Source organism: Symphodus melops (assembly GCF_947650265.1).
Source record: "Symphodus melops genome assembly, chromosome: 4".
Lineage (NCBI taxonomy): Eukaryota > Metazoa > Chordata > Actinopteri > Labriformes > Labridae > Symphodus > Symphodus melops.
Genome location: NC_136694.1, coordinates 21,391,969 through 21,409,859, shown reverse-complemented (window position 1 = coordinate 21,409,859; position 17,891 = coordinate 21,391,969). Strand labels below are relative to the sequence as shown.

Here is a 17,891-nt window from a genome sequence, read left to right as displayed (position 1 = left end):
GAGAATAAAAATGTAGGCAGAGAGCAACCCACCTGCTCAACGACCGTGTGAAAAACCTTACTGTTCCTGTGCGTGCAGATGACAGTTTATCTGTGTGTGTGTGTGTGTGTGTGTGTGTGTGTGTGTGTGTGTGTGTGTGTGTGTGTGTGTGTGTGTGTGTGTGTGTTTGTGAAAGCAGGATTCCCCATGGGAGCTCCAAAACAGGGCTAATGACGCCAGACAGGCCGCTGAATCTTAACCGCAGAATGATTACTGAGCTGAGTTTAGGAAACACCGTCACTGGAGACCAAACTGCAGAGAGTCGGGACCTGTAAAGGTTTGAGTGAAAGAGTTGGAACAAACATTCAGAGCTTGGGGACAAAGATACAAACAAAATACATCAGTTTGATCCAGCAGACTAATATTTATTTATGTTCTAAATATGTTCAAAGCTGTTTCATTAAAAAAAAAAAAAAAGACAGCCCTTCTTGTGTATCTTGTCTGCAGAATGACTTGCACCCCATTATGCTTTACTAACCCAACCAAAGTGACGTCATCAACTACAAGTAAGCGTCTGCTGGCCAGCTGTTTTGATCGACGAGCAGATGAGGTCTGCCAATAATTCAACCCCTTCAGTTTGTCACCAGGTTGACTGAAAGTTAGGTAGAGTCAGCTTTTCCAATATGGCAACCGCCATCTTGGGCTTCAAAACTTCTCTTCAGAAAGCAAAGAGTGACATCACTGAGACCAAGTCCATGTCTTTCACTGTCTGTGTCAGTAACCTGTAACAGATTCAGCTTTGTTACAGTCTCAGACAGTGAAGTGATCTTTTTGGGTTCGAGACAAACAAAATAAGCAATTTAAAAATGTCCACATAAGGTCTGGAAACATATGATGGACTAATATTTAGTTTTGGGATAAGACAGTTGAAGAGGCAGGAAAGGTTAGAAGGAGAGAGTGAGGGGCCGAAGTCAGATTCAAACCCGTAGCAGCTACGACCAGGACCACCACCTCCACATAACATAACCACATAACCTCTATGGCTACTCAGCACCTCATGATGGACTTAAACAAGTCCAGCATCAACGTCCGACATCAGTCGACCTGTTCCCACAAAATCCCTTTCTCTATGTTAAATATGAGACAAGCATCTGTGTTCTTTGATACCAGGGCTCACAAGCTAATTAGCTATAGCTATCTTTTTGTACACAAACAGACGAGACAAAAATGTGCCGCTGTTTATCTGCTTTCAGCTAAGAATCTAAAAACAGACTTTTTTACCCATTAATAAATCGTCATTTATTAGCCAGTTCGCTAATAACACAGAGTTATAGCTTTATTGATAACCTGACACACTCAGGGCTTTGAGAAAACAACCAATGCATTATCTGCCACTTTTTCCTCTTTCTGCCCCTCTCTACTGCTTTACTGTACTCATACCACACCATAAATACAGGGAAAAGATGGATTTCAAATAAAGAAATCGCAATCTTTAGCGAGTCCATTTTTGCAGATTGGTCTAACTCCTGACTCATGGAAATATGCGTACATAAAAAAAAAAATAGAATATTTGGTTTCATTTCATTCATTTGCTGTGCTGTTGAGGTCCGGTTTCATAATTTTACTTGTGCAAAACTCCACTGGGATGGAGGTCAAGGTCACACGGTTGTGGTCAAACAAACACGTTCATCCTGTGTTGGATTCCTGAGACAAATAGTCAATGGTGAATTCAACTTTGGGGATACGTAACGTATGTTAGTTCACTTGATAGGTAAAATACTGTTAACCAAATACCAAATAGTTTTGATGCCTAAGCATAACCCACACTAAACTACTTTCAGGCAGTTTTCTAAATGTGTTTCATGGATCTATGTCTAAAGTTCCTAATATGCCATATTGGACGACCTGGAAGTGAGAATGTGTTGCAACATATAAACCTCACCATTGGATTACATAAGAGTGATTTGATGTAGTAAATGAACTAGTTTGTATGCGTTAGGGGGCCGTTTCCCTGTAGACTAAAATCCTCACAGGATTCAACTGATTTAGAAAATAGCTAAAAAAAAAGTCTTCAGTTCACTTCAGCATATCAGTGAATCTGACTTTATTGGAACCTGATCAGAGCCGTACTGTCTCCTCTGTTTCTTCGTTTCTGGCCTCACACTTTACAAACGCACTTCTGCAAATCCCAGAGGACTCTGCCTTTCCTGTCATCATAAGATGTCACTAAGTATTTCATTGAAGGAAACTTTGTAGTAGAAGTATTCTTTTGTTTTGCCTTGTCAGTGCCTTTCCTTATTATATACTTGACAACAAATGTGGAAACCCTTATTATTACCTGTACTGTCACACGAGCACGGAGCACCTGTACCATCAGAAGTCTATTTGTCCAAAAAAATAAAATAACTTGTTATAGAAATAAAACTTTGTCAGGATAACTCAAGGACAAACTGCAGACATAACAGGGGGAAATAACGAGCTTTCTGCTATATCGGTGTCGATCCCAGTGAAAGGACACTCCTGCATGTAAATCTGTTTTTTTCCGCTCCTCACAGAGTATTCAACAGCTTACTGCACCAAACTCTACCCCTGCAGCCTGCCTCTCCACTGCTTTCCTCTTGGACTTGAGCCCATGGGCGGGCAAGCACATCTACTGTACACACACACACACACACACACACACACACACACACACACACACACACACACACACACACACACACACACACACACACACACACACACACACACACACACACACACACACACACACACACACACACACACACACACACACACACACACACACACACACACACACACACACACACACACACACACACACACACACACACACACACACACACACACACACACACACACACACACACACACAGGAGGCATGTGGAGATACTGGCCTACAACAATCAGCCTCAGCATGAACACCCACACAATAACACACTTTGCTAACAACACGGTAACACATGCGGCCCGGCACAGACGACTGTCACAACCTCTCAGCGACACGCATCACAACACGGGGAGAAGAGTTAAAGCGTGGCTTCGGGGGGGGGGGCAGTTTCATCTGCAACAGATGAAACTGCAGCAGCGATCGCAGCAGCAGGGTAGGTGAGGTGAAAAGGAACCCTAACCTCCTCCTGTGTCAATGCGCATGTGTGTTTGTTGATATATTTTGTGTGTGTGTGTGTGTGTGTGTGTGTGTGTGGCTATTTTAAGGCGGGTCTTTAAAAATCCTACAGGATGGCCGAGTCTCTGGCAAGACTTCCAAAAGGACAGAGCATGCATAAAACATGACAAGAGATGCTGAGACGAAGAGGAGAGTAATGGAGGAGGGACAGAAAAGAGAGAGAGAAAGAGAGAGAGAGAGAGGGAGCGCAAAGATGCAGCTGGTATAATAAGGTATGCAAAGACGGTTTTCAATGCAGCAGTCGCAGCGGCAGCATTATCAGCTATACTGACAGACAAGAGACAGAGAGATCGAGAGTGTTAGTTATGCTACCACTCTAATTGTGCACAAATGTCAGTGAAGCATTTTGGTCCCCGAACAGACGAGCGCAACCATCCCGACTCTCTCTGACAGAGCGAAGTGACAAGAGGCGAGAGAGAGAGAGAGAGAGAAAGAGATATGCCAAAAACATGTAGCCTCAGACCTATCGATGATGCTCTTTAAACACCCACCTCAGTCTGCAGCTGATCCGCAGTGAGTACAACCAGGGAGTAAACGCTCAGATGGAGGAACAGCAGCAGCAGCCGAAAAACAAAATCCAAGAGAGAGAGAGAGACAGAGAGAGAGAGAGAGAGAGAGAGAGAGGAGGAATGACACGAGACCGGTGAATGTGAGATCCTTCGCCAACCAAGATGTTGTGTGTGCCTGAGTGAGATGAGCGTGTGCGTCCGTGACATGAGAGAAAAGACACAAAGACGGAAAAAGAAAGTGACACAAGACACGGACAGAACAGGGACTGGGGAGCAGGGTGAAGGGGGGGGGAGAAAGGGAAGAGACGCAGAGAGGAGACAGAATAAATGTGGGAGCTCGGAGAGAGTGGCTGAGCAGAGCTGATGCACAAGAGGAAACGCCCCTCCCACTTTCTCTTCTCCAACACACACACGCACACACCAACACATGCACACACCAACTTGCCTTTGCACAGTCAGCATTGGAGTAAGCATGCATTCAGTGATTCATAGTGAGCAGTAACTAGTGAAAGAGACGGAAGGTGAGCCAGAGGCAGAATGAAGTGACACTCCTCTGTGGCACTGAGGGATTCCTGGTTTTACACTCAAATGTATTCAAAGTTGTTTGGCTGCGAGAAAAAGAGAAAAATGATAAGCAAGCCTAATATGGAGTGCATTCTATTCTTAATGTCTGTGCAAACACTAAAGAACACATGTAAACTGTGAAAACAAAAAGGGAATATTTACCACAGAGAGGTGGTTCAACCAAAGACGTCTGTGTGAAGGTCCAGTGAGCGGCTCACTATGTAATGTTTCTTTAAGCATGTGGTCTGGGTGTGTTGACTGGCAGATAATGCATTTTCACCTTTATGCAGAAAAGGGGCAAGTGAGAGGATTACTCCCATAAAAGAATCAAGAAGTTGCACTACTATACGTCACTCCGATGCAATTTTGTTTTTAAGATGCTCTTTTTTGTTTTAATCGTTCAGATTTTGTTCAACATGTATCAAAGATCATACAACCTTACGACCAGCACGACTTCAAAAGAAGGGCCTCCGTGTCTGTGCAACGTACCACTTTGCTGATAGTATTAGCAAGTAACGCTAGAGCGAATCAATAGGCAATGAAACCGCAGCTCTCAAAATGCAAGGATGGAATTTTCACTCAACGTTATTGATGTTTAAACAGCATTTATGGAAGCGATTGCCTGACTGCTCTTAAAGAAAAGGAAAAAGATTAAAGAGGGAGAGCGAGTGAAAAACGGAGTGGGGTTCGGCATGTAGAAAGGTGAAGAGCCGTTTCGCTGTTGTGCTAACTGGCAAACCTGGCTGTCACCGAGAAGAAGAAGGCTGGTGATGAGATTTGAACGGGTGTGTTTTTGTACGTAAAGTTTGCCCTTGCTGGCTGAACAGGTAGTCTGGTTCAGGTTTGAGCCCCGCATGGGGAATACAGCCCGAGTCACAGCCCATGTTCTTCATGACCAGTCTGAGCATTGCATTGATGACTGCGCAGATTACAGATGAGTCACTCTTATTATCTTTGGAGACTTGAGGTGACACAAAGCATAAAAAAGGCAGAAATGTAGCACTGGTCATGTTTGAATTTGATGAGCAATAAGGAAATGAGATGGTCCCCAAACATTTATTTATTTATGTATTGTTTTATTTCAAACATGTGAAGATATAACAACAAAATAATAATAAAATGAAGAGAAAAAAAATACATAAAAAAATTAAGATTACCAAAATATATATATTTTGGGTTTTTTTATGAAATAAAAAAAACAAAATAACCAACAAAATATTTAAACAGTTTAACATGTCTGAAAAGGAGGAGTAAGAAGTATAAACTTTTGAATACGCTCTGCACTTCAATTACTGTTGCACAAGTCAACGATTTCTGCATTACTTGTGTAGTCTAGGGCACAGACATTTCAAGGTGCTTCCTCCTTCAAATAAACCTTTTAAGAATCTACCTCTTCAATCTGTATGCTTTCATTGTAATGTGAGATACGTCTCATTTAGGCTTGTATTAATAGATTTAGAATTGCTGAGCCCAGTCGCTAGAGGGGACAGCTACAGAGTCACTGTTGCGCACCACTGTCTCTGGCCTTTTCTCTCTGATCCCTCGCCAGGTCACGGCATCTCCAACTTATGCCAGACTATGGCTCCAACGCTCAGCCCTCTCCAAACATGACACTGAGCATGGTGGGGGATCTGCCAGACAGTCCGATGGGGGACACACGAGAGATCATTTCTTTCCCCCCACAATGACAATTATAACACTTCTGTTATCCTTTCTGAGAGCTGAACACAAACCACACAGGTTTCCATTCAGTCCTCGCACACTCTAATACGTCCAAAGCTTTTAAGTTGCAACCACTAACACACATTGAGAAATGTCACGCCTATGACTGTGTTTGTGTCGCATGCTGCGAGGATAGATCTGTGCTGCGTCCACTGTGGTAGACTGGAGCCTGCATGTGACACTCTGCAGCTTTAGCAGACAGCTGAATGAGAAACGGGTGCTGCTCCACTGATGATTGCCAAGTGCTTTGAATATTTACCCTCCTCAATAACACCTGGAACATTTCAAATCGATGATCCTGCTTCTATGTGTTCATGCTCAAAACCTATACCAAAACGTGATATCACAACATCAGGCAGCAACATCCACTCTTCCCTTTATCTACACACAAGTACTCTTCTTCAAGGTCATGTTGTGTGTGAAGATAATTAACACCACTGGTCTTCAAAATCTGCAGGATCTTAATTGAGGGTAGATTGGTCTAACACCAATTCAACTATAGTTTAAAAAAAAAAAAAAAAAAAAAAAGTGCTCCTCCTGCACAGAATTACATGTGTTCAATTGTTCAGCTGGAACTATGAAGGTCATAATCAGTTATATCAAACATTTCAAACACTATAGAGGACCGTTTATGGCCTCAAGTTAAACAGATAATGCTATGTGTTTCACTTAGCTTAAACGTCACCCTGTGTCTTGTTTACTTCGAGCTGTAACCCGAGCACTTTCAGACGTCTCAAACGCTGCTTCATCATCGCCTCCCGGTTATTGCTAATCACAACTTCTCCAGTCTGCAATCGCTCAACAAAATGAGAACTCAAACTAACTCAAACACAGAGAGAACCACAATCATCTCCACTTCCATCAAGAGGCTTAATATGCCTCATTTTTCTTTCCCATATTGAGACATTCACAGAGTCACTCACCGCACAGAGGAACCTCGTTGGCAACACCAAATTATAGAGTAAAAAAAACTTGTTCATCAGTGTAGTAAAGTGAAAACAGATGAGCGTGCTTATGAAGATGTTGATGATGACATGCAGTATACTTGACGCCTTGACGGCTTTTCTGTCGACTGATGTGTGGACTCACGTAGGCAGCTGAAAGGTTTTTTTATATGAGTCATAAAATGGCTTGGATTTTCTTGGACTTTGATATTAGATGGGTTCTCCAACATATGGACCCTGGACAGGGTCCATCAAGGGCCCTTCATTTTCCTGACCAGGTTCACCCATGAGCTTCTTCAATAGAGGTCACACCTGGCTACCTCGATCAGCCCAATTTCAAACCCTTAATGGCGCCCTGGGACTTGTACTGAAAGATGACAGACATACTTCAAAAACATCATAATCAATCAATTTTGCAAAAAGAAGAAAAAGAGAAGGATAAGGATAAAGCATCTTCTGAGTTAGAAACAACCAGCAGGAAGGAAAAGAAACAAATACTGACTTCAGCTCCAAAAACCATCTCGAGTGGATTTGTTTTTTTATAAAGACGTGTGAGAATTTGATTGTCAATTCTTCCAAAAAAAAAAAAATAATCCAGCTACTGATGTAGCACAACCAGCAAGTGACCGTGAGACACTCAATTACAACAAATAAAGCAAGAGAGGTCTAACTTGTTCGTTCTGCTTTCATGTATTGAAGTGATTCAGTTAGAACGCACCAATGGGCCTAAAATCACGTAAGCTGTGACGTTTCTTTGCTTGTTCCCACACAGCCCTGGAGCCTGACTTCGTTAATGGAGGTGCCTACAGTACGAGAGACAAGCTCATAACTGACTGATAACTCCAGAAAACAAAGTTTAGTCCTTCTTATGAACCTCTGCATTTCAAAGTGTTCAAGATAGAAGTCTGAAGCATTTATGGAGTTACCTGTTCCTTATGTCTTCACTATAATAAAGTCTGTACTTTGCATATGGCGATGCAAGCAAAGCCATTTTCAATTCATGTCAAAAATTCCCTTTGAGCAATTCATGAGGGTGAAATGAAGATGCAAAAACAGAAACAATCATCCACTTTAAACATGTCATCTTAAGTGTCTCCCTCCGAGCTGCAGGGGCAACACCAAAAGCCAAACTCACAAGGTAACTTCTTCTCGTACAGTTTCAGAGCTTCATGTGTACTTTATGGTTCTGTTCCATACTGATGATATGCACATTAGCACAAATAATTACTTTTAAAGAGGCAATCCCTCAAACTTTACAGCCTGGATGGACACAATGTGTGTGTGTGTGTGTTATTCCACTAAAGTAATGTCTCTGACCTTTAGTGGCTCCAAATTGTACTATCCCCAAGAGCTATCATTCAGTGTGCTGCCTGCATGATGTGCCAGGGATCGACAAATCCATCCGTTTGTCGCTGATGACTCAGAAAACGTTGATGTTTGATGGAAACCCGATGTCTTGCAAATTGTCATATACCTATCCAGATTTATCTGCCAAAGCAACTCAGGCAAGCAAATTCAGTCTCTGCAGTCTGATACAAGCGTGCGGGGGGGGGGGGGGGGGGGGTCTAATCAGGAAATGCAAAGTGCAGCACTCTAATTGCATCATTAGCTAAACCAATGACTCAGTCACAGTGACTTCAGCCTCCCCCTCCCCCCTATACCACTCCCTCCTCTGCCCCATCCAGAAATAGGAAGTCAAGCCTCAAGCTCTTTACTGTACAGCTGCTCAAGCAGAATAATTCTAACATGTTATGTGCAACAGTGCAAAATGTTAGCGTCCCAGAAATATCCATCTGAAAATACAGCATGAATTAAACGGCGCTGCACAACTGTCATCAAGACAATCATGAGACACAGATGTCTGTCTTCTAGGGAAAGACGATTTTGAACCACAGAAACAAAGCATTGTAAACTCAGGCACACCATGCATCGAGTGATGTTGCTTGAACATGACAGACATAGCCCCATCGAAAAAAATGTTGAGGACTGTCATAGGGCAAACAACGAGCCTCAACTGTTTCTCAGCATACCCACAGGTAACAGTCTTACACGGGCAGGCACACGCTCGTGTTTTTGATGATTTGGATTTTGATGTGATGTGATTTTAACAGTAAACACTGCTCTCTTGATGCACAGTAATGGGACCAGAGCCTTGCGGTCTTTTTTTGGGGGGGGTACTTTGGTTCTGTTGTACAATTGGTGGATTTAAAAAAAAAAAAAAGCCACTTGAGTTGCCCTCTTCTTTGAATGACCCCTGACATGCTCTAGTGCTGCTGCATGTTTTTGCTGACAATGACTCAGAGGTGTCTTCCGAGCAATTCAAATTGCACCCTACCAGGAAAAAAATGGTTTTGCATTTCCTGTCTCTGTAGTGAAAAGAGGGGGGTGAAGCTGGTGGTGAAGACATCTGCGTGTTTTCGGTTTGAATTGCTGAAAACGAAAACGAGACTTGTGTCCCCTTAGATGAAGCTACAGTGTCAAGTAAGGAAATCTATAGCTACCAAAGTAACCTTAACTTCAAGACATCTTCCCCTGATGCGTTTTATTTCAATAAATGCACATTAAAAAAAATCAAATTCTGATAATTAAAGGTGTTAAACAGTCCTTATCTAGCAGTGTCTCGGACTGATGGATGTACTGTATTAACCCGGCCTCTGGAGTCAGTGAATGCAGCACCGTCGTCTGACTGCGGAGGATGGAGAGAGCTTCTGCAAGCTGACGTCTCTCTCTCTCCATGTCGGTTCTGGTTCACATCTGCACAACAACCCCTCAATGTGTCTCTGAATTCACCGGTGTGTCGTCGAGACCACCGTCTCTCCAGTGTGAACGGATCTTGTGAATTGTGGGCCATGTTAGTGAACGTTACCTCGGGGCCAACTCTGCCAATTTTGAGAGGCTTATATGTCAACCCATTATGCCACAAACTGACGCGAACTTGAAGCCTATCATAAAGCAATGACACAATTATTCTTATTCCCAACAAACAAACACCTACTATTTTCATGATGTAACACCTGCCCGTGTTAATTTGGATACTGTAAGTAGCCGTGATTAATGTTGCGTAAACTGCTCCCTCATTACAACATCGCTGACATAGATATATTACGAGAATGTTCTTACAACCATTTCGGCAATATATTGTCGTTGATAACAATAAGTATAGCGAACCTACAAAACACTTGGGGTCTTAAAAAAAAGAGCACAATTCCTCTTACCGTTGGTGAAATCCCTCTCTTCCTTTCCGGCTGTGTGAAGAGCCTCCAGATTTTTTGTTGCTCTGACACAACTACCACGCGCTGCCGTCTAGCCCCGCCTCTCTGTCTGCGGGGGAGCTACCATTCGTCAACTAGAATACAACCGCAGACAAGCCAAGGCTTCTCATTGGCCAGACCAACTGCCAATCTATTTGGATTCTGCTTCCCGCGTTCTTCGCATTGATCACAATACATCACATTAATGTAGGCCTATATTTAGGCGTCAACAACCGCTGCAAGCAAGTATAAACAAGTCTCAGTGACCTCGGGTAATAATATACCAATAAAGCCTGACACACTGAGTTTATTCACAATTGTGTTTAATGTGAAACAATAAAACTGTCAAAATAATATGCATGCAGTTTGAGGAGAAAGCAAAATACAAATAATTTCAACCCATTATCAAAGCTTGTGCAGCTTTAATGTTAAATGACAAACGGGTGCCTTTCACTGCCAGCTTAGAATGACAAAGGGAAGACAATAACCTATCTGAACAGAAACATCCTTACATCCCCTCAGGAGAATGATTTGTCACTACTGACTTTGACTTTCTGTGTCAGCTACATTGGATTAGCTGTCTCAGTAGTGACACACTTGTACAGCGGGCAGGACTGCTAGCAGGATGCAAGTTACCACAGCTACAGTCATTCTTTTAACATGAGAGGAGCCTTGACTTGAGCTGCAACCTCAGCCCCCATAAGTTCCTCGACAATCGTCAGTGCAAACTCGAAACTGGTTCCTGGCCCACGGCTGGTGATGTAATGTCCATCCTTCTGTACTCGAGCCTCTGAATATTTATAGTGGTCTAAAAAAAGACAAAGAGTAATAGCATAAGGATAATCACAACGTGAGCTATAGATTGACATTAGCCTGTGCAGTAGACGGACACTTAGAAGTATTTTACATATAAATATTTCAAGTGACCTAGTTCTGGTATGTTTTGTCAAATACCTCTCATCTGCTTTAACCTGAGTGGTGTGCGCTCAACTGCTGCATAGTGACATGATTTCTTACTTAGGAAATAGATAGCTATTACAGCGCCATCTGCTGCTGATTGCAAATAATTACAATTATTTCTCTACTAAGCTAGGGCTGCACATTTTAAAAACATATGCTGTGTTTTGCAACCAAACATCAAACCTCTCATTTGTGTTGTATGTTTGTTTTGTTTTTTACCTCCAGCCATCATCTTCTCCTTCATGCCGGGATGTGTAGTGACTGTGCTGCCATACCCAATGCCATGAGCAAGAAGAGCAGTGGGACCTGCAGAAGGGCAAAGTTGTTTAAGGTTCATTTAACAGCCATTTCCTCTTACAAACTGATTCTTAACCACTTGTTCTGTTGTTTGTGCAGTTAATAAAGGCTCAGAGTCAAGGATGAAAAGGGAGAAATACTGCATCCTGGAGTCACTTACTTGAGGAACACAATTATGAATATCACAAAGCAAAATAAAATACAAATAAAAAAAAACAGGAAAAGCTTCTGGTAACATCGGAAATAACCGTTAGCACAAAAGTACACAACATTTGATGACAATATGTTCTAAAGGTGTCCTCAACTGGTGCATTGTTTCTAAGAATACACACGTGCAGTATACAGTGTCAGCCTTTCTCCAAAGACTCTGCACCAAGTAGAAAAGAGAGAGAAAAGGAGAGGCTGAAGACATTGACTACTGCTGCATTAACTTTGGAATTGTCCTAGCACTGCAGTGAGCTCATCCAAAAACTGTTAATAAATAGAAAGTTATTGATTATGCTCTTTGGCTGCCTTCCCATGCAGTCTAAAGATTACACTTTCCCCTGGCAGAACAGCAGACTGCCCGTTCGAGCCGAGCTACTCCTGTTACAGCTTGTCCCCACCCAGAGGATGCCAGACTGGGAGAGAGCGAGAGAAATTAGAATCAGGCAGCAGGGTAGAAACAGAGAGCAGAGGGTTGATAATTATCTTTTTATCAGCTTGTAACTCCTAAAAAATATCTTTGTACCGTTTGTTCTGTGGCTCTGATTCAATTGCATGTGACATATATGATGTCAGAGAATTGTTCTGGTTTTCAATCGAGTCATACTAGAAGAGACTCTCTTCCGTATCAAGACAATATTATCCTTGTAGCAGAATATTAAGTCTTCCAACTGGCTCGCTCTTGCCGGCAGGTTCATTAAATGAATATCCCAGTGAGGATTTCACTCATTTTCTAGGACACCCTTCAATCCACTTTGCCGCATCGTTTCCCGTCCCCGTTGAAAATGTCCTTCCAGTGTCCTTTCTCTGCATACGTGGGCTGTCAAATAAAATGCCAGTGCTTATGGGTTCACTCAGGGACATATTAATCAAACCCTATGCTTTCATTTGAAATGCCAAGGAGGGGTGACCAATGACAATAAATTAATGAAGCACATCATGTAACAAAAGTGAACATTTTTCAATATGAAGTTTAGATGTGCCATAACCTTCCAAGGGACACATGTAGTAACTGACATTACAGAAAATAAACAGAACAGCCACATGTATATTATGACTTGTGTTCTAAACCACATCTTCTTCATCGTTTAAAAATCCCATCCATCGGCAGAAAGTTTGCTCTGTAAAACTAAACTACAGTTTAAAACATTTACACTGGTTCCTGGATTTAAACATTTTTAGGTCACATGATTGCATTGAGGATTGGTTGTCAAAACTTTTCACGAGTACCACCACAGAAAATATTTGGCTCTCCAAGTACCACCATTTAGGCCAGCATTGAAATACATTAGCGTAAGGCTATTTAGCTACATAAACAGTTCAAACGGGAGGCCACATCAGTCCTGATACCCATGTTATTTATTATGGACCGCACACTAGCACTGCAGTCTGGGATCATTCTCTGTGTCACTCCAAAAGAATCCATACTGGATGTGACTCGAGTCACATTTTCTTACTGTTCGGGTGTCGTTCGTTTCTAGTGGCTGACTAAGCGTCACTGGCATTGCTAACGTCGCCTCCTGCTCTTGTGCTGGGTTCACTGTTGTTGACTTCAGTTTCCTGCTGTGCTGCTCGACAAATCCACAAATGGCGCCACAAATGTAAAAACATTTTAACTTGCCATCACAGCAATGCTGGTCAACCATTTGATTCGTCTTTATTTATTAAAGGAAAAAAGTCATTGAGTCGTGAAGTAGCACAAGAGGGATCACGCGTACAATAGTTTGAGAATGAAGGGCATAGAGTCATCATTTATTGATCAAAACGGCTTTATATGAAATGTAAAATGACTGAATATATACTTTTTATTAAATTCCTTATGGAGGAATCTTTTTCAGAAAGTTAGTAACAGAATAAACTGCATTCAAAATCCTGAGAAATTTTACATTTACTTGATAAAAAGCAACATTAGGGTGTTGAAATCTGAGCTCCGAAACATATTTAAACTTTTACCTGCACAGAGGACTTGCTGTTAAAGTCGGTTCCTATGTAATAATAACTGTGGGCTGTTTTTACTAAGTTTACCTGCACAGATGGCTGCAATCAGACCCTTTCTGCCATCTTGATCCTTCAGCACCTCCTTCACAGCGGGAGACTGCGAGAGAGCACAGCAACCAGATGCACAGTGAGTCATTTGCAGGCCATCTGATTGCCTGGTGTGCCGACTACTGTGTGGTTTAAAAATTTAATTTAGTGGTAATGACATGAAAAATAACCTATTACTGTTTGTGGTCTATATTTCAATTGAATTTAGGGCAGTTTTACACTGATGCAGACATAATAATTGATCTTGCCTCTTTAACACAACGGGATAGAGAATAGTGACAGAGACATTTAAGAACCACAACCACTGGATCCCTGCATGATATAAGGCTTATGCAGCAGATTCATGCCCACGGTTTAACCCTAGATAAGGTTTAAACTCTTGCGGATGACCACATAACAAAGCAGAGTTTACTATTTATTTCTCACCTCAGCCAGATTCTGGGCTCCTGGCATTCCCCCAGGCAGGAGAACCACATCATACGGGCCCTGGGAAACAAACCATGATAAAATGAAATGTGTTTTATAACACAACAGCACAGCTTCAGTTGATCGATGCTGAGCCCCACCTGCTTGCTGGCTTCTTCCAGGCTTGCATCAGGACAAATGACAACGTTTCTGCTGCACTGTACTGGCTCTTTGCCCATCAGTCCTGCCACCGTCACTGAAATCTTGGGTATTTAATATAAGACAAACATCAGTATAATGTCGGTACCCTGTCTGTGTATGCCCAATTGAGACTTTTATTTTGAAAGGCTTTGTAATGGCGGCGAGGAGACGCTGAACTTTGACATTTAACTTCACCTGCGTCTGATCACAAATGTAACAAGTTTGGAGTCAATAACTGCAAAACGGCAATGAATATCCTATCTGAAATAATAACCCGTCATGTGAAGGTCGTGCAGTGTTAAAACGGCTTTGCTCATAGTAATTTGGGTAAGCTAGCAGGTCTCATTTATGTAAACATAAGCTGTTTGAAATTGTAACTTGTGGTAATATCTATCATTGTCATATTGCTGTGGTGTGGCTATTGTACCTATCAAAGCATTAAAATAATGATTGCTTGGTGACTTTTTGCATGCTGTATAGAGGTGTAACTAGCTAGCCATGCTAACAAGTCATCAAGCCTGCGAGTTACAAACCCCAGCTCTGCGCATGACGTCCACGGGAATAACAGTCTCCATCTCCTCTGCACCTTTAGAAAGGATTACCAGTGCTCTCTTGCCTGCCATGGTTAGCTGAGCTATGCTGCTAACAAGTGCAAAGACCCTAACTTCAATACGAGTCCCCCCAGCAGGACTTTGAGTGCACTGTAGGTTAGGACAGAACAGGGTTGCCAGGCTCCGTCTTTCTATCCCCCTTTCAATGCCGGTGAAACATGTCATCATCGAGGCTACCTAAAAAACAATTTTACATAGCACGTAAATCTAATGTCGAGGGTTTAATAAATCAGTAAAGCGTGAATGTGTTGATTGCAGAACGTATATGAATAACTTCCATCAGCTACTTACAAATGCCTTCTGCATTTATCACTTCTTATATCTTATCCATCAAAGCACTTCTCTCAGTATTCATCATTTTTTAATACAGCTCATCTTTTATATTGCTTTTATATTTAGTATGTTGTTCTATTATCTGACATGCAACACTGTAACTTTATTATTTAACATTTGCCTACTTGCACATAGCTCTCTCTCTCTCTCTCTCTCTCTCTCTCTCTCTCTCTCTCTCTCTATCTATCTATCTATCTATCTATATATATATATATATATATAAATATTTGCTGCATTATAGTTCTGTTTACATCTGTTCACTACTGCATATAGCCTATTTTTGTTGACATCTTTGCTCCAATCATGGTCCACCTTCTTTTCTGTATTTAACTTTATCATTTTGTATTTTAATTTGTACTTACATTTTGACACTTTATTCTTTTGTTGACACTTTATATTTGGTTAAACCTGCACTGTTGTTCATTTACTGCTCCGTGTGCCTTTGAATTGCCCCCCAGCCTCATGCACACAAATCCATTCTCACACACAATCACAAAAATGATTAAAGTAGCTTTAAAATGAGTGATGATGCTATCAAATGGAGGTTTTTCCAAAGGTACCATGCCAGTAACATTCATTACAAAAGCCTGCACCAAAGCAAGCTCTTTCGGCCTTTTAAAACCGACAGATCAGTCTATTTTCCACTAGATGGAGCCATTAACGCAATATTCAGTAAGGGAGGATTGCCTAAAGATAAATATCTTACTCAGACATTATGGAAAGCTATTCTCAAAAAAACTGCTGTAGTTTTTTTCATTTAATCACACATTTTTTCAATACATGAAAAGACATAAAAATCAACACCAGACGCAGGTCACCAAGTTCTTTAAGATTTGTCTGCTTGAGAATTTCTGCACAAAACGTTTTAAGTCATTTAGGGGATCCTATTCCAGAGTAAATCACTTTGTGTCTGGGGCTTTAGTAGGCAGCCAGGCACTGAATCCTTTTTAATGCCTATGTGCATTCTGCAGCTGAAATTCACTTGAATATTTATGCAACAAACTAGAGCCAAGGGAAACAGCAGATTTTTAAAAAGTGTATGTTTAGGGTATTTATTGCCTGCCTCTACGTGAATGCAAGAGGCAGCAGGGGATCAACGGATCCAGACCTGTGGTGACACTTCCAGGATCTCAGTGAGGAGATATTTAACTGGTAAAGATGACAAGTCAGCTTGCATTGTTAGATACCAAAAATACATAATTTTAGTTTTAATTTGCTAATAACATACATTTGAGACGTGTGGTGATGACAATTGTTCTTTGCTGTTTGATGATGAACCGACCATTTGATTGGTGGTTTAATATTTTTGCAACTCTGATCATCTGTCTGGGCCACTAGCCTTTTATATGTTTCTCTAAGAGTTTATCATCAACATGTTACTTCAAGAGTTAAATCCATTCAGTGAGAAAGAACAAGTTTGTGCTAAGCAGTTGTCTAAGATCAACTAGGCCAACCTGTGAATTCCAGGTACAAGGATGCTTATTGTCTGAAGGGTTGAGTAGTGATGTGATGATTTACTCAACTCATGATTCATTGCAGTCTATGTTCAATACAGGGCGCCTTGCTGGGTTACTTCTAGTGCAGCACTTCATGTTGTTGTGATGTTTTCTTACATTTCTCTCTGTTACCTTTAGAACAAGGTGTGGAGAAACTACCTCGGACATGTAGGCCTACACAAGATAGCTAGAAAGAGAAAGACTCTCCACTAGTTTATCTATAGCAGAGAGCAATCTCATGTGGATTGTCATAAAAAAAGTACTAAAAAGTTCAGTAATAACACTGGCTTCCCACTGCATGGGCCTACTGTCTGTGTGGGTTACACTGGCAGAGCTGCGGGCGCCATGCTTACTTGCCTTTATTCAGCTATCCTTCAGATGTAGAAGACGTGAGTACCCAGTACAAGAGAAATCAAAGACAGATAGCATCCTGTGCTGTTTAGGAAGATGAATCACAAACTATTTTCAATGTTCTGTATTTCAATTGTCATTTACCGATTTTTAACTCTAGCCAGGTACTATTGCTTTTGTTTGTTTTTATATGTTGTATGTCTGCCTATTGAGCTTAGAGCCTGTAAAAAAGTTTATATATATATTGCATCCCGAAGGTTGAGACATGGTGATGCCAAACAGGTAGGATAATTAGGACGAGAATAAAAACTTTACTGTCTGAAAGATCTGCTTAAATACTTTGCTTGTATCATGAGCTGAAAGTAAACTACTCGGTCTGGCTATCACTAATCATTGTTTAAGTCTTTTTTTACTCTTTTTTAAACTGTGGCTGTCTTTAAAAAACAACACTGCAGTACACGTGGGAAAGTATTTTACTGTTAAAATATGTATTTGATTACAATAAAAATGATTGTGAAGATGGTGGGGTCAATAAGTGTTAAATGACGGGAAATTGTCGTCCTATAAAGTAAAGTGTGTGGGATTGTCTTGGCCTTGGATCAAAAACGTCAGAAAATTCCCTAGCAATTTATTATGTCTCCTCTGCTCCCTTGTGTTTGCATCAGCATGCTTTGCTCTGTTTTATCTGGCCCTTCACAGAGGTCTGCTCCAAAACCTGAAGGGTTTCTGAAACCAGACCTCAAGGGAGAAAATAATACAGAAGCCATTTTCTTATAAGACAGGGGACTGAGGGAAAAGAAAATCCTTAAA

General features: G+C 41.4%; 2 protein-coding genes across 4 annotated transcripts in view; both read right to left on the bottom strand.

Annotated features, from left to right (window-relative positions):
* The window catches only part of kcnab2a (potassium voltage-gated channel subfamily A regulatory beta subunit 2a), an 83,770-nt gene extending 73,523 nt beyond the window's left edge, over positions 1-10,247 (bottom strand). For 2 of the 3 annotated variants that reach the window (XM_079342133.1, XM_079342135.1), the window contains exon 1: positions 10,142-10,247. The gene's annotated coding sequence lies outside the window, so the exon portion shown is untranslated. Of the gene's footprint in view, positions 1-3,678; positions 4,087-10,141 lie in introns of those variants that run through there. The other variant, XM_079342134.1, reaches the window with a different exon arrangement.
* Positions 10,248-10,483: 236 nt separating this feature from the next.
* Positions 10,484-15,036, bottom strand: park7 (parkinson protein 7). Its single transcript, XM_079342139.1, has 6 exons — positions 14,824-15,036; positions 14,251-14,352; positions 14,111-14,170; positions 13,664-13,733; positions 11,357-11,443; positions 10,484-10,985 (listed from the first exon to the last, which is right to left on the bottom strand). Exons 1-6 carry the CDS (start codon positions 14,911-14,913, stop codon positions 10,825-10,827), a joined length of 570 nt encoding a protein of 189 aa, XP_079198265.1. The 5' UTR covers positions 14,914-15,036; the 3' UTR covers positions 10,484-10,824.
* Between the last annotated feature and the right edge of the window lie 2,855 nt (positions 15,037-17,891).

Coding starts and splice junctions, on each gene's coding strand:
- park7 (XM_079342139.1), bottom strand. CDS start 14,913: ATGGCAGGCAAGAGAGCACTGGTAATCCTTTCTAAAGGTGCAGAGGAG. Junction 14,171..14,250: donor TGGAAGAAGCCAGCAAGCAG/GTGGGGCTCAGC, acceptor TTTGTTTCCCAG/GGCCCGTATGATGTGGTTCT. Junction 13,734..14,110: donor GAGCCCAGAATCTGGCTGAG/GTGAGAAATAAA, acceptor GCTCTCTCGCAG/TCTCCCGCTGTGAAGGAGGT.